Below are 17339 nucleotides of genomic sequence, written 5' to 3'. Positions count from 1 at the left end.
TCGCACTAGGCCGCGCCACATTTGCATCTCGGCGTGGGTCCACCAGCCGAAGAGGGGCATTCCGCTTCTTCTGCTGCGCATCTTGGCAATCTTTCTCCATCACTATTGACATAACAACACTAATATTTGTCCCATAAGGAAAGATTCTCATCTCATGAGCCAAACGAGACATAAAATAGTCATCGTCGGTGACCCGGGGTATAGGGTCCTTCCTATGCCATCGACCCCCGGTAACCTTCAACATGTGCGAAGATGTTTCCCAGAGCTCGAGTGAAGACATCACCTCCCCAGGACCCACACGCGTCCCCATTAACTCCTCAACAAAAATCCTTGAGGCCCTCGGCCCCATCTAGTCATCCCCCGTACCTTGCAAATCTATTTTCCTTTTTGGGTAGCTGCAACCACAACCTTCCCCTTCGAGGTGCCCTCTTCAGGCTGGGTCTTCACTTGTTTCCTCGGTCGTCGCCATCGTCAACAGAGTCCCCCTCTGGGTAGGAACCGTATGGCAAGCTATTCAACTCAAAAACACGGTTCAACCTGACGTTGGAACCGCGGATATCCCAACTCTTTAGCATCTCAGTCTTTGGCACATACTTTCCAACAATCTTAATGGCTTCCGACTCCACCTCCCACATGAAGGCGGTCGCATCACGCCCCCGCAAGTCAACAGAAAAGGCTGGGCTCTACACCATCTTATCCCTTAGTGTTGGCAACTGACGAGGTCTAATTTCGCCCAAACCCCACCCGTGCACTAGCGGCCACACTCCGTAGGCAATAAACTCTTCGACCAAATCACGACTGCTGTTCAGTCGAGTCACATAGCGAAGGGCCTCCTCGTCCCGATCCCCCTTCTTCACCTTAAAATGTGGAAAGGCCACATAGCAATGCGAGCACAGAATGGCCGGGGGCAAGGTAGGCAACCCTTCAACATCCCCGGGCGCCACATAAAACCAAAAGTCCCACCAGTTACCCCATTTATTCTTGGCACAAGGAACAATTTCAATAATTTCAACCGAAGTCTTCCTAGTCCTCGCCATGAAAGTGCAGGACCCAAATTAAGCAATCAAACCAGCTATCTTCCTTTTCTGCCAGTGCAGGCAATAATTCTTAGCGAAGACTTCAGCAGACGGTTCTCCACCATATGATGATACTGCCCAGACATACTTTGCCAGTGCAACCATAACATTCGACGTCAATTGATGAATTTGAATTTCAAATTTCCGCAAAACTTCCACTACGAAGCGATGCGCCGACAAGCGAAGGACGACATCGAAAAATGCCTCGAACACAACCAACTCCCCTTCTGGCTCAGGGACATCTTCAGCCCCAGGCGCCCGCCCGACTTCGTTCCCAAAATAGCCTAGACGTTGCATCTCTAGCACGTGGCCCGAGTAAATCCTCAAGGTACCAAATTCGACCGTATGCACGTGCTGCAGTTCCACAACTGTCGCTGGATCGCTAATTGTCTTCTCCGATGACGGCACGGTCGAGGACGCGGTCGCAACAGATGACGACGAGGAAGAAGACGACATGGTCACGTACTGTCGGCGGCGGCGAGCAGTTTGCTTGAAGCGGGCCAGATCTCCGGTAGAGCGAGAGCGAAAGAGGGCAATCAAGAAGAGAAGAAAGCTAGGATTTTTTCAACGTGCGCAGATGGGTAAAATGTTGCAGCCCATGCACAACCTTTAAGGCTAGGGGCAGTGCCTCGGGAACTCAACAGTCCCAAAGTAAAACGTCTCGTCAATGGTCAAATTTCAAAACCCCCCGCGGGACCACTTCGAGCGAGGGCAGCGTTTCAGCCATCTCTCGACAGACTTCGGCACCAACTAACTTAGTCGAACTGGTCTCTTAGAGGGCAAACCTTGGGGCAAGGGCGCAACGCCCCCTTGCTCGCTCGATTACACGGCAAAAGCGGAACATGTCGGAAGGCATTCAAGCGAAGACGAGTGTGAAGACTAAAGAGTGAGAGCTCCACTACGGAGGGAGCGCACAGAGCGGGCGAAGGCTTGGGTGCTCCCTCCGTCTCGGCGTGTCAGAACAAAGGCCGCCGAGAATTCCAAAGGTTGAGCACGTGGAACGAGAAGACCATGTGTTGTTACCCGCTCGTTATTGTAATAAGGGGCCCATGTATAACTGGCCCATGTTACAGGGTCCCACTTGTAAGTCGCTATGAGGGCAGAGTTGTTAGTGTGTCTATCTGTGCTTGTAATTAATCACGCTGTAATGACCCACCATAACCCCCCAAGGGGGAATATTCTAGGGATAACGTAGGTAACCGAGGGCACAATCGTCTTTGACAGGGTAGAGCTTTCCCTCGGTTACCTATAAATACCACGTACAACACCATTGCACGGGACGAAAAAAACACTATTGCCCTAATACTCTGTGTTAATCGGCATCAAACTACTTTTTGTTCTCCCGCTGTTTGAGCTAGGCTGACCATGAGTTAGCGAGTTCCAACATATATCATGGATACAAAGAAATATGCTCATCTATATGATTATCTCTAAGGCATATTTGTAACACGCTTGTGTGCATATCAACCATCATCTACTATTAATGAAGGTAAGAACAAAATGACCTGGGATGACATATATGGTGATGACATTGCAGGTAGTAGTGTTCCATCTTCGTCTGCTACTTCTTGGACAGATACATCTCAGTCTGAGCTATCTTCATACCTTGAGAGTGATACTGTCAGTCGACTTGATGATAGTTTTAGCATTCTCTCCTGGTGGCAAGACCATAAGCTAACTTAGCTTGTTCTGTCTATCCTTAATAAAGATGTGATGACTGTACCTACATCTACCATGTCCTTAGAATCTGCTTTTAGTTTGGCTGGCAGGGTGATCGAGGAGCGTCATCAACGGCTTACAAGTGACATGGTGGAGGTCTTATCCTGCATCAAAGATTGTGAGTTAGCGGACTCCCACTTGCAGCATAATCTGGAGAGGGACACCACATATATTGAATCTGTCCTTGAGAGCATAAGCATAAGCCTAGAGTGATTGAGTGACTATCTTCATACTCTGAGTGATTGAGTAATGTGCCTTGTTGAGTTGTTGTAATGGACTAATGAACTTATGAACATTAGGATTTAGGAGATGACCGCACTCTTTTTTTTTCTTCCTAGGGTTTTCTCACAAGGTGTGAGTTTTTACCTAGGAATGTTTTTAATGAGGCAACACTACACACAACAGCTCTAATATAATCTTTATATTCTTCAACTTGGTAATGGTCTGTCTACTGTATGTGTGCTCTGTGAATTGACTGAATCTAAACTCTCAAGTGTGTACTCTTAAGTTGGACACCGTATGAATCCGAACCCTGTGAACTGTGATATGTATTTGATTTGATAAAGATTATTTGTACTCTGAATCTATGTATTTGTGCCTATTGGTTGAACTGTCTGTGTATTTGTAATACACAACAAGTTCTGTATTAGGGCCTAATACACTATCGTGCCGTACTTGGACTGCGACCAAGTACTTGGACTGCGCCCAAGGTGGTCGTGCTGGCCCGACACGAGATGGCCAGCGTGTTGTGCCGGGTCGTGCCCAAATCGTGTCGGGCGATATATTTGGATATGTATGTCCTCGAGTCAGCCACTATCAACACAGAAACGCTAAAATAGCACGGTTCCTTTTGGAACAAAGGAATTTTTTATAAATCTTACGTTTCTTATGTGTTTTTGAACGAATTTCCCTAAAATTTATATACAAATCCTATAAAATTTATAGTGTTCCGAAGGAGCCCTACACAGGGGTGGTGAGCCTCCTGACGTTGGAAGTGTCGGTACCCGGGACTCCGCTTATGGGCCGTCACAGAGCCTGACTCGTATGGGCCTACTTGCCATTGATCGGCCCAGCCATTTAATGGTCCTGGAACTCTCGAAGGGCTTCCATTGGCAAGGGTTTAGGGCGCAGCAGAGTCTGGTGTCTCTTGCTCCGACCCCGTTGGCGACTGAGACGCGATCCCCTTCTCCTGCACTGCCGTCCTCCGTCGCTGCGATGCCTCGGTGAGTGCTTCTTTGTCTTGGCTACTCAACTTGTGCCCATATGTCCACCAGCGGGGGTGCGGTTGCAGAATGGGGGTGGGGGGGTGGGGATAGGCGTTGTATTTGAAACCCTAGCACTGGTGTCCCATGATTCGCGCCAAGATCTCGCTGGTCGATTCCACCATGCGGTAGTATTGGGGTCTGGGTTTGCTCACCGGAGCCGATTAGATGATACCACCTGCCTCTGTCTGTGCTGCACTGTTGTATATGTTCCTTTCGATTTATGTCTTAGCTCGTGTTCTGAGTTCTGACTTTCTCTTGTTCTTACCGTGCAGGTATTACTGTGACTACTGCGACACCTACCTGACCCATGACTCGGTTAGTGTCTTGTTCTGCTTCAATCTTCTAAGACTAGAGACAGGTAGCAGGCTCATCATCTTTGTAGGTTTCCCGAGGATTGCATGCAGTAATCTAATGCAGGCATAGGTGGTGGCGCTTCTGCTGCCAAGTATAAGCTTTAATGAACATAAGCGAAATAAAAGTTATTTATGTGACTTGCTCATGATTTTTTTTCTTTTCATTAGCTCAATTCAATTTTATTTCTAACTCCCTAGGAATATTTTGTGACATTTTATTGATGCTCCATATAGATTGCAGTGCTCATCATTTATATAGCTGTGTACTAGGTAACCACTTATTCAGGCTCTCATAATATACGAGATATTCACAAACTACAGTTCTCTTGGCTTCCTGAATTGAAATAGTTGTTCTCCCTTTTAGACTTCCATATATTGCATACATAAGTGATTTCAACATAGTTGCTTCTGCAAACTGTATTGTCAAGGGCGTTCGTGCCCAAGGATGCCGGACCTCGACTACGGAGTTCGTAGTCGTGATCCGTGGTAGACGGCAGGGTTATACCCCCACGCCGCCGCTCTTCGTCAACCGGGTTATGCCCCCAGGTTGCCGGCTTAGGAGAATAGAGAGAGGAGATTAGATAGTTGATATTCTTCCCTTCTCATAGTCTGATTACAAGATATATATAGGGCCTATGGCCCAACCGACTTGGAGTAACAATCTCCACTAATTAAGGAACTAAGATAGATATGGCCTATGGCCCAACCGACTTGGAGTAACCACCTCCACTAATTAAGGAACTAAAATCGACACATATCTATCCCTTGCCGCTGGTGGAGCCGGCGCCCAGCATGCCCTCCTGCGTGGCCTTTGCATGCTGCTCGGCGCGCTCCTGGGCACGGCAAACGTCCTGGGCTCGGCGACGCCTAGTATACGTGCGCCCGAACATGACATGTATAGATCCAAGAATGCTGTCTGCTCTTTGCTACCATGTACACTATTTTTTATTTCTCATCTTATTTTTGAAACGTGTGCTGACTACTTTGTAAAAAATGTTGCAGCCATCTGTCCGGAAACAACATAATGCTGGATACAAACACAAGGTATTTATTTTATCTTTGTATAATCTTCACAGTTCCAATTTGTTTTTGGTGCCTATTCATCTATAAGATGTTGCTCAACCTTATTTGAAATATGGTAGGCGAATGTTCGAACCTACTATCAGCAATTTGAGGAGCAGCAAACTCAAAGTTTAATTGATCAAAGAATCAAGGAGCATCTTGGACAAGCTGCAGCTTTCCAAGCAGGTGCCCCTTTCAACCAACATCTGCTTGCATTCCCAGGAGCTATGGCCCGCCCTCGTCTTCCAATTCTGCCAACCCCTGGCATGCCTCATGGGTTTCCTCAAGCACCTGGCGCACCATTGATGCCAGGAATTAGGCCCCCGATTTTACCAGCTCCAGGTAAACAGGGCTGCTATTTGTATCATTCATTATGATTGCTAGCCCCATTAATTCTAATATTGTTTTCTTCATCAAAGACGAAATAACTACATTTACCCCTGCCTCTAACCTTAGCAGAACAAATATCAAAAGTTGAATGTTCCACAAAGAGTGCTACTTGTTTGCTATGACCCGATTCAGGTTCTTCTGCATGTATCTGCACAGTACATTCTATTTTCATGTTGCTTATTAGGGCATTGGTACACTCGTTACCTACCATAGTTGGTTAATTAGGTTTGGTTTATTTCGTATTCGTACCATGAAATTTCATGGATTTCATTATTTCGGGTACAACCTGATACTAATGACTTTAACCGATCTATAAACCCTTTGCACAGTTCTAATCCAGAAGAAACTGGTCTTCATTTTCTGCAAATGTGCAAACTGTTCTGTACTGATATTTTTTCTGGGGAATGAAACAAAACTTTTAGAACAAGCTGTAAATGTTCTCAAAACCTCCCCCAGTTTTTTACCTTTGCCAAAGTAATTAATCACTTGGTTTGTGATGAGTGGAGAATTGGAGATCTAAAATGCTTAAATTAGAGTATTCTGATATATTTTCTGTTTTCACGTTTATCTCAAACCACGGTACTATGTTTCTATCAGTTGATAAATAGATTGTGTGTCTATAATTATGCAGATAAATGTGTAAGTATTATAAGCATCCTTAATCAACCCTCCCTCTCCCCCATCCTTATTTACTACTACTAGCATTCAAATTTGTCTACAGATGTAAGAATTTTCTGTGTAATGAACCCTATCTCTCCCTCATAACTAAAAAAAATACTTGTTTGTACCAATGTAATGTTGGTGTTCAAAATTTTAGCTGGAGCCTTCTGTTTCTGGCATCTCTGTAAAGACACTGCACCTCAGTAATCTTAGCGATTGATGAAAGGTTACCAGTCATTTTGCTTCCTCTTTAATCTTCTAAAATTCCTAGAAATGCTTATGGATGGAGGTAGTTGCTTAATGTTGTGCTGACTTTGCACAGCTGATAAGTTAGCCTTTGGAAGAATGCCATTTACATTTTTCATAAAGACCATCGATATCCTGATACATTTCACTTATTCAAACCAACCAATGACTACTTTGTGTTCCTGTTTTTTCAAATATTTCAGGTTATCCTGGTCCTCCACCAACCATGCAGCAACCAGGCGCCCCACCTGGGTCCATGCCACAACCGGGCGCTCCACCTGGTTCCATGCCACAACCAGGCGCTCCACCTGGTTCCATGCCAATGCAGATGGCCCCACTCCCAAGGCCTCCAACGCTACCGCCTCCAACATCTGGAGTCCCAGGTGCTCCCATTCCTAACAGTGGAGCACCTCCAGCCATTTACCAAGCAAATCCACAAGCATCTGCAGGTCCAACTTCTGGTGCTCCTCCAGCTCCACCGACTGCTCCACAGCCTGCGTTCTCCTATGCTCCCCCATCAGAGGGGAACCACTGATTCTGTTCCTTAGGCATGACTTGGGAGGCCATATGAAGTATGTGCAGAAAGGCTGTTCCTTTGGAGGTTGATGTTGTCATCTTTTAACTAAGGTCATTTCTATCATCCTGAATTCAAGATATTATTGAGAAAATCTTCCAATTTGTGTGGCTGGGTCTCTGTTGTTCGATGCATGTTAACTATGTTAGTTTTTATATAAATTTCAATAAAAAGGACGCTTGAAAAATCAAAACTAAATTCTCTGAGAATTGTTTGTGGCATGGGATGCTTGAACTCGGTGTTGTGATTCGCCAGTATTCATGTTTTAGATGTTCTTATGTCCACTTTTACCATCAAATGTGCTATTTCTGGCAAAAGTTAGGTTCCAATGTCCAAAGAAATTGAAGCGGTATCAAGCATGTTTCAATGTCTCGACTTTTTTCTGACGAGGAGCTTTGGGCTGTACAATCTGAGTGTTGTGGAAATTACGCTCGAAGGAAGATAAATGAGTGTATAGGGTTTAGGATGGAAAGTGACAGATTCTCGTTAGAGTACCAGTTAGGGCTTGTTCGGTTAGGAGTAGACTAAAGGGATGTTTGTTCGAAATTATAATCTATTCAGATTATATAATACAATATTTTTTGAACTAAGTGTTAGTTTAAAAGTTGTTGGATTATATAATTTGGATAGATTATAATCCCAAACAAACACGAATCGGAGGAATTCAAACCTTTCTATTCAAAATTGTATAGGAAGGGATTTAATCTCTTTAATCACCTCCAATCCAAATGCAACAGAAAAAGCCTTAGGGTTTTGGGGTTAGTCTTTTGTAATTACAGTTATACCCTTGTGTAATGGGTTAGGTCCATTAACCTGAGTCTATTAATACATCTCCCAAACCTGAGTTAGGGTTTTCATTATTCAATTTGGTACCAGAGCCAGTTTCTCTGCCCCCTCCCTCCCCCACAGTCGCCGCCACCCTGGGCCCCTGCCGAGCCGGTCGCCTCCCTGATGAAGGACCTAGGGTCCCTTCACCACTTCCTCGACATCACTGTCGAGCATCGGCCTCAAAGTCTCTTCCTCCACCAACGCCAGTACGCCATCGACATCCTGGAGCAGGCTGGTATGTCCGACTGTAAGCCCTGCTCCACGTCTGTCGACACTCAGACGAAGCTCTCTGAGGACGATGGGCCCTCGGTCGCCGATGCAATGTCTTACTGGAGCCTCACCGGCGCTCTCTAGTACCTGACCTTTTGTAGGTCCGACATCGGCTACTGTAAGTGCAATCAACCCTAACTGAGGGTTTTGGTGATTAAATGACAAAACAAACAGAGATTCTAACAAGTTTGCTCCTAGCATGTATACAATTGTTCTACAGACAGGAGAAGCACAGACCATATATGTACGCAAATGTAAAAGCACAGCAGATTAAAATTCTACATCATATAGCGTGCTTCAAGTGCTTGGCAACAACGACAATTTACATTTTACAATTCTTGAGTCATAGGAATCGCCGTTCAATTAAGAGGGATCCGCAAAAGTTAAGTAAGTATGTGCGATGAGCTCAGTCCGAACCTTTTCAAATCCTCTAAGAAAACATTTTTACCAGATCATGAACAGTGGCGGACCCAGAAATTAGCTAAGACCCGGGCCGAAACGACCATAAATTCTAATAGTAGCATATAAAAAAATGTACGGTGAAACAACATTGTCATAGATGTTAAAGATGACATACAAGTTATGATGTAGCTCCTTCCAAATGTATCATGTCGACATCAACATCAGTGCTTCTTGCTCCAGAACCTTAAAGGAAATCATATTAAGAACGTGACTTGAAAGGTAATGTTGAATAAATTTAATAATATTAGTAATTGGTACATACCACTAGTACGAGGTAGATTCACCCTGCGGGTTCTCATGCCTTGAAAATAATCCAATATCTTTGCATCATCAATGCTTGTAAATATATCCCTCCCAATATAACACACCATACGATGGTTAAGCCATTCGTCTCCTGTCTTATTCCGCAACTCAGTTTTAATGATATTCATAGATGAGAAAGTTATCTCCACAAATGTTGTTGCCACTGGTAAAATCAAAGCTAACTCAATGAGACGATATACAAATGGAAAGACAACATGTCTGTCACTCTGAACCATTCTCACAGCAAGATCGCCTAGGTCATTACAACTTAGAATATCTGGATCAACTCTCATATCAATAATGAATATCTCAAGTTGGTCTTTCAAAACTATGCAATCATATGTAGAGAAGTCTGCATCATACAATTTAGCAAGCTCAATTAACTTATCTCCATCAAAATTGGCAAAAGAATTTCTTGGATCAAGGCAGGCAATGCATCTCAATAATTGGGTAGATCTTTCACCAAAACGGTTGTTCAACTCCATAATAAGTTGGTCAAGCACCACATTAAATATTTCATGTTTCAAGTGATGATGGTAAGTTATCAACTGACCTCCACGACCTCTTGAGCGACCTCTAGCAGTGGTTGTATCCAACATGTTTGGCACAATGATATTATATTGAATACAAAATGATTTTGTATCCTCAAAGAGATCTTCCCATCCATGTTGTCTAATTTCATCAATTTGTTGCAATGTGGCACCAATCAGTCCTATGGCACGAACAATATTTTGATCTTTCTTTTGCAAGCATTGGGATAAATCATTAGTCTTACCCAATAATTTGATAACAAAATGCATAATAAGCACAAACTCAAAAGTCTCCATTTGTTTTAGCAAACCAGATGCAGTAGTTCTTTGAGAACTAGAACCATCTTGACATATAATCTCTAATACCTCTAAGACTGCTTTCCACATATAATGAAGACGACACAATGTTTTGTGGTGTGATCCCCACCGAGTGTCCCCGGGCCTTGCAAGATTAGTTGCTTGGTTTTCCCCTCTTCCAGAAAAAATTTCACCCATTTCCAAACTATGCACAAGGTTGTCATGATGTTCTTGGGCCAACTGATCATGTCTCTTACAAGATGCATTAACAGTGTTAACAATTGATGTGGTGTAGGTAAAGAAATCCGTGATAGAAGGGCAACATTTGGCAACAGCAACAACCACTAATTGCAATTGATGGGCAAAACAATGTATATAAAATGCATAGGGATTTTCATCCAATACTCGTCGTTGTAGCCCATGGAATTCACCTCTCATGTTTGATGCCCCATCATAGCCTTGCCCTCGTATTTTATGTATGGATAAACCATGACTAAGAAGCATAGTGTCCAAAGCTTCCTTTAGAGCTATTGAAGAAGTGTCCGAAACATGCTGAATTCCCAAAAATCTTTCGATGACATAGCCTTTGTTGTTCACATACCTATATCACAACACATAGAAGCCAATTAAATCACAAAACATATACTTGTTGCTTAACATAAAAATACTAACCTCACAATAATAGCCATTTGCTCTTTTATAGAGGCATCCCGAGACTCATCAATAAGAATGGAGAAATTTTTATTCCCAATATCAGATAAGATAGCTTTGGAGGTCTCTTTTGCACAAGCCTCACACAACTGCTTTTGTATTTTTGGTGAAGTCAATGAATGGTTAGCAGGAGAATCACCAAGAAGGTTTTGAACAACTTTACTCCTCTTTCTAAACCAATCAACAAATTCAAGAAAGTTTCCCTTATTGCAAGAGGTAGAAGACTCATCATGACCACGAAAGGCGAGAGCTTGCAACAAAAGAAATCTCACGATACTCAACATTATAGTAATTCGATTCAAATATTCTTCTTCATGCTTTTTAGAACCACTTGCCATTGCGTGTCCAACACTTTGCCTTTGATTTCTAAAATCCTCACAATGTTTCCTAGCTTTATTATGCAAGCTATCCACCTTCCCAACATGCTCAACAAAAGATTTTGTTGCATTCTTCCAATTACAAAAACCCTTGCTTGTGAATGCATCAATACCAAAATTTTCATGTCTTTGTTGTTTGAATAGATAACAGTAAAAAACAAAAGGCAGCATCTTTGGTAACACTATACTCTAACCAATTATGGTTCTTGAACCATGAATCATGAAAACTTCTTTGTCGGTCTCCCATCTGTTTTAGGATATATATGGCCAATTGGTTGGCATGGACCCTGTAACAAATACTCTCTTCTAACAGCATCTCTGATGTTAACATCATATTCATTAATTGGTTTTCTAAGCCCAGGATCAGCAACTATATCGAATACCTGCTCAGAAGGTGGAATTTCTTGCTCTTGTTCATGTGAAGTTGGATTTACTACTGCCTCAACAATAGCCTCCTCGGTTGCAATTTCTTGGGCTTGATTGTTACTGGTTCCAGTTTCCACTGTTGGTTGAGAATTGAGGTTTGATCTTGGCTGCACATTAGGCACGACGGGTGTGAGAGCTGGAGAAAAAAATGATTGCAATGTTCTATGCCTCTTCTTCATTTTGACTCACCGGCTGTTCATTGCAGACAAACAGCGGAAAGCACGGTTAGCACAAGGCACGAGTAGTCTGGGTCTAGAGCGAGCGCATTAATCAAGAAAGTGAAGCCGAGCGAGGAGCTACATACCTACAATATGCAGGCTGCAGGGACTGGGCTGGGGCGCGGAGGAGAGGCACCCAAATCCCAATCGGCAATCGCTAGGCGCGTGCGGCTGGCTGGCGGGCGCCGACTCGGCGCTCGGCGGACGCGGACTGGGCGCCTGGGCTGCCGGCTGGGCCGCTGCTGTGCTGGCCGCTGGGCGAGCGCTCGGCCTCGGCGGACCCTGGACGCCTAGACGCGGACGGGACGGCGCCACGGCGGACTGGGGCGCGGCGGGTGGTGCGACGGCACACTGGGGGCTGGGCCGCGGTGGACGGGGACAGCCGGACAGGGCACGGCGCGCGGCGAGCCGGCGAAGTGGCGAACTAGGGTTCGCATGCGGCGAGCCGTCACGCGCTCGGCGGTCGGCGCTCTGCTGGCCCAGGATCTTCGATCTTCTAAAAAAATTAATGGGCCTGTGCCCCAGGCCGTGGCCCAGGCGGCCATGGGCCTGGGTCCACCCCTGATCATGAATGCTCTTGGAAAAACCACTTTCTCTCCCCACTAAGATTTCCCTTTGGTTCACCTCAGTTTTCTCAAAATCTATTCAAGAGGCTCAAAAATCGGTTCAACCGGACCTAAAACCGATTCAACCGATTTTTGCACTGTTCCCTCTGTCACTTTCTGACCTGCCAGTCTGCCAGTCAATCCTATCAGAAAAAGTCGTGTGCATATTTTTGGAAAACCGATTCAACCAGATTTTGGTCCGGCTCAACCGGTTTTGGAGCCGGTCCAGTCTCCGGCTGACTCTGCTAGTGAATCGAAAACCCCCTGGTGGAAACCGGTTCAACCGGTTTCAGAACCAGTTCAACCGGTTTTGAGTCCACTTTTCCCAACGGCGGCCAGCTTTTGGGGGATCCTTTATATACCCCTCACACTCTCTCTCTTCATTCACTTCTGCCCTCTCCATGAATTCTTGGCTGACCAACCTTCAAACAAGAGCATTCAATTCACCTCTCACACCTGAAATCGCATCTCCTTCAATTGTTTGAAGGACCCTTCGTGTGAGGTGAAGTCGATCTAACTCGCTGTTGATTTCATCTCGATTCTCCCTTTCTCTTCATCTCTCGAGCTCATCACAAACTTGAATCTTGTGCGGATTTGTTACTCTTGGAACCTTGAGTTCCTTGACGGATAGAGGTTGCTTGGGAGTCTCCAAATTTGTGGACGACCCCAAGAAGTTTGTATCACCCGCTCGTTGAGCTAATTTGAGAAGAGATTGCCTTGACCTTGGTGGTCGGCTTGTGGAGGATTAGGGTTGGAAAAGACCTGGCCCTTTGTGGGTTCCTCAACGAGGAGTAGGACACCTTTGTGGTGGTTGCCAAACCTCGGGTTAAATCGTGTGTTGTTGTGTGATCTTGATAAGTGCTTTAAATTGTTGGTTAGTTCATATTCGATTATATTGTGTGCAAATCGTGTGAAACCAATTCACACCGATTTGTCACCTATTCGAGTGGATTTTCTCTAGGGCAAGTCTCAAGCAAAAATCTCTCATTACCTTGTCACACTTGTTTAACTATTTATCTAATCTAAGTTGAGCAGGTTCAAACTTGTACAGCTGTAAACAAAATCAGCTGAACCAGTTTGCACCAGTGCAACTTGAATTTAACATTATCTCGAAGTTTTTAGTGAAAAATTTTAGGTGTAGCCTATTCACCCCCTCTAGGCTACTTTCAATTGGTATCATAGCTTCGTATCTCGTTTTACGCTTAACCACGTGAGGAAACGATCATGTCTACTCAAAGGGACCATGTGGATCCTCTCCTCGAGGAAATCCCCGTCACATCTTCCGGTGAGGAAATAGACCCCAAGGTCCTCGACCTCGCCATGAAGATTGCCGAGAAGATGTTCCTTAAAATGAAAGAGAAAGATGCTAAGAAAAGGGTCGAAGAAGAAGAATCAAGAAGAAAGGCCGAAGAAGACAGAGGAAAAGGGAAAATTGAATACAATGATGACTTGGTGGAACTTTTGGTGTCAAGGGTGATGAGGAAGGTAAGTCTCAACACTGAAGGTTCATCTACCAAAAGTAAAGGTACCGAATTCAACAAAGTTCAATTTGATTACTCTAGAAATTTTATTCCAAACTTCTCTTTGGCACCACTCGGAAAGTTACCAACTCTTAGTGAGTTGAACTATGATGAGTGGGCCGACAAGATGAAGTCGCATTTAATTGGTGTGCATCCTAGTCTTTAGGAGATTGTCAATATAGGTATGTATAAGCCTACCCAAGGAGAAGAGATGACATCGGAAATGATGCAAGAGGTGCATCGAAATGCTCAAGCAGTGAGCATAATCAAAGGAAGTCTTTGTCCGGAAGAGTACCAGAAAGTTCAAGGAAGAGAAGATGCTCGTGACATTTGGAACATTCTCAAAATGTCACATGAAGGAGACCCCAAATCTAAGAGACATAGAATTGAAGCTTTGGAGAGTGAGCTTGCACGATATGATTGGACTAAGGGTGAGTCACTTCAATCACTCTTTGACCGGCTAATGGTGTTGGTCAAGAAAATAAGAGTGCTTGGAAGTGAAGATTGGAGTGACACCAAGGTCACTAGACTATTTATGAGAGCATACAAAGAAAAGGATAAGAGTCTAGCAAGAATGATAAGGGATCATGATGACTATGAGGAAATGATACCTCACCAACTATTTGCAAAGATTCAACAACATGAGTCTAAAGAAGCCCCAATCAAGACAAGAGACACTCATGCCTTGATCTAAAATGAACAAGATTCCTCCAAGAAGAACAAAGATCACAAGACAAAGAAAGTGGTCGAAACATCAAGTGATGAAGACACAGCTATGTTCATCAAAACCTTCAAGAAGTTTGTGAGGAAAATGATAAATATCAAAGAAAAGGAAAGAAGAGGGCATGTTATGAATGTGGCCAAACCGGTCATTTCATAGCGGATTGTCCAAACAAAAAGGAACAAGAAGCCAAGAAGGAATACAAAAAGGATAAGCTCAAAAAGGGGGGCAAGAACAAGGGATACTTCAAGAAGAAGAAATATGGTCAAGCCCACTTTGGTGAAGAATGGAACTCCGATGAAGAAAGTTCTAGCTCCGAAGAAGAGGAAGAGGTGGCAAACATCGCCATCCAATCTACTTCAAGCTCACAACTCTCCACCAACCTTCACGATGACTCCTACACTCCAACTTGCCTCATGGCCAAAGGAGATAAGGTAACTTTATTTAGTGACGACTTCACAAATGATGATGATGAACAAATTGCCATGAAAAATAAAATGATTAAAGAATTTGGTTTAAATGGATACAATGTTATTACTAAATTGATGGAGAAGCTAGATAAAAGAAAAGCAACTCTTGACGCTCAAGAAGACTTGCTCATCCTTGAAAAGGAGAGAAACCTAGAGCTTCAAGAATTGCTATTCAATAAAGATGAAACGCTAGAAGCTTTGACTAAGGAAGTATCTTTAGTCAAAATAACTATAGAGGATAAAGAGAAAGAAATGACAAATATGAAAACCTCTATAGTTAATCTTGCAAATGAAAAGGATGCACTTGAATCAAGCTTGTCATGCTTAACGGTTCAAAGTCAAGAACTTCAAGTGCAACTTGAAAACTGCAAGAACTTCAACACTTCATCTTTAGTGGAAAAGTCTAAAGCTAGCTCCTCAAATAATAATATTTGTAAACATTGTACAAATATCATACTTCTTGTTGTTTCACTAACCATGCAAGGAAGAAAAGCTCACAGGTTAAGGTCAAAGAAATATTGAAGAAATGCTCTTGCAATGATGGGTTAAAGAAAGTTGAACCCAAGTACAAGTCCTTGAAGCCCAACAATGGGAGAAAGGGGCTTGGGTACAACTCATATAAGGAAAACCCTAGCATAGAGCATAAGGGGTGGAGATCCCCCAAGTTCATAGAGGGAACCACCCTATATGATGCCTTGGGGAGGATTCACTCCTCAAATGACTAGTCAACTCAAGTAAAGGTAAACTTGAGTTACACAAAGGACAAGATGAAGGATGCGGTCTCCACAAATGGAGAAAAGTTTAGAGCTCCCATTTCTCATTCTTATCTTTGTGATTATATGTTGACTTGGGATTTAGGAAAATTGGTTGTTAAATATGTGGGTGCCTACACTAAGAGAAATGTCATGAAAAGGAGTGTGTGGGTACCCAAGGCTATAACTAACACTGTAGGACCCAATTCAATTTGGGTACCTAAAAGCATAGCCTAAATTTGTTTTGCAGGTCTACTCCTTTGGTGGGTCAAGCTGGGTGCTTGACAGTGGATGTACAAATCACATGACCGGGGAGAAAGACATGTTTCACTCCTTGCAACTAACTCAAGAAGCACAAGAAATTGTGTTTGGAGATAGTGGCAAGAGTAAAGTGATTGGTATTGGTAAAATTCCTATCTCTGACCAACAATCTCTTTCAAATGTTTTGCTAGTAGATTCTCTAAGCTACAATTTGATGTCTGTTTCACAACTTTGTGGAATGGGATATAACTGTCTATTTTCTGATGTGGATGTGAAGATCCTTAGAAGGGAGGATTCCTCAGTTGCTTTTACAGGTCGCTTGAAGGGCAAACTTTATCTTGTTGATTTCACAACAAATAAGGTGACGCCTGAGACTTGTTTAGTGGCAAAATCCGACAAGGGTTGGCTATGGCATCGCCGGCTAGCTCATGTCGGCATGAGGAATTTGGCCAAACTTCAAAAGGATAGTCACATCATTGGACTAACAAATGTTGTGTTTGAGAAAGATAGGGTTTGTGGCGCATGCCAAGCAGGAAAGCAACATGGAGTCCTACATCAATCAAAGAATGTGGTCACAACTAAGAGGCCTTTGGAGCTTCTTCATATGGACCTATTCGGTCCCGTAGCCTACATAAGTATTGGAGGGAGTAAGTATAGTTTAGTTATTGTTGATGATTTTTCTCGCTTCACCTGGGTTTTCTTTTTGAGTGACAAAGGTGAAACCCAAGAGACCTTGAAGAAATTCATGAGAAGAGCTCAAACTGAGTTTGAGCTTAAAATCAAGAAAGTGAGAAGTGACAATGGGACAGAGTTCAAGAATACAGGCGTTGAAGAATTCTTAAGCGAAGAAGGAATCAAACATGAGTTCTCGGTCCCCTACACTCGACAACAAAATGGTGTAGTGGAAAGGAAAAATAGAACACTAATTGAAGCCACAAGAACCATGTTAGATGAATACAAGACACCTGACAACTTCTGGGCTGAGGCGGTCAACACCGCCTGTCATGCAATCAACTGGCTATATCTTCATAAGATTTATAAGAAGGCTGCTTACGAGCTTCTAACTGGTAAGAAACCTAAGGTTGATTACTTTAGAGTCTTTGGTTGTAAATGCTTTATTCTAAACAAGAAAGTCAAGAGCTCGAAGTTTGCTCCTAGAGTGGACGAGGGTTTCTTGCTTGGTTATGCATCAAATGCGCATGTATATCGTGTTTTCAACAATACCATCGGTCTTGTTGAAATA

At 43.5% G+C, this 17339-nt stretch overlaps 2 protein-coding genes across 2 annotated transcripts; one reads left to right on the top strand and one right to left on the bottom strand.

Moving 5' to 3' along the window:
- The first annotated feature begins 3903 nt into the window (after positions 1-3903).
- On the top strand, positions 3904-7538 carry LOC100192596 (uncharacterized). The gene is made up of 5 exons (NM_001137811.1): positions 3904-4018; positions 4333-4375; positions 5416-5457; positions 5556-5817; positions 6975-7538. Exons 1-5 carry the CDS (start codon positions 4011-4013, stop codon positions 7304-7306), a joined length of 687 nt encoding a protein of 228 aa, NP_001131283.1. The 5' UTR covers positions 3904-4010; the 3' UTR covers positions 7307-7538.
- Positions 7539-8984: 1446 nt separating this feature from the next.
- On the bottom strand, positions 8985-9862 carry LOC109945637 (uncharacterized). Its single transcript, XM_020551952.2, has 3 exons — positions 9762-9862; positions 9168-9371; positions 8985-9088 (listed from the first exon to the last, which is right to left on the bottom strand). The coding sequence occupies exons 1-3, from the start codon at positions 9805-9807 to the stop codon at positions 9024-9026; spliced, it is 315 nt and encodes a 104-aa protein (XP_020407541.1). The 5' UTR covers positions 9808-9862; the 3' UTR covers positions 8985-9023.
- Between the last annotated feature and the right edge of the window lie 7477 nt (positions 9863-17339).

The sequence above is a fragment of the Zea mays genome, chromosome 4, assembly GCF_902167145.1.
Source record: "Zea mays cultivar B73 chromosome 4, Zm-B73-REFERENCE-NAM-5.0, whole genome shotgun sequence".
In the NCBI taxonomy this organism is placed as follows: Eukaryota; Viridiplantae; Streptophyta; class Magnoliopsida; order Poales; family Poaceae; genus Zea; species Zea mays.
This window is presented reverse-complemented; position numbering and strand designations above follow the sequence as displayed.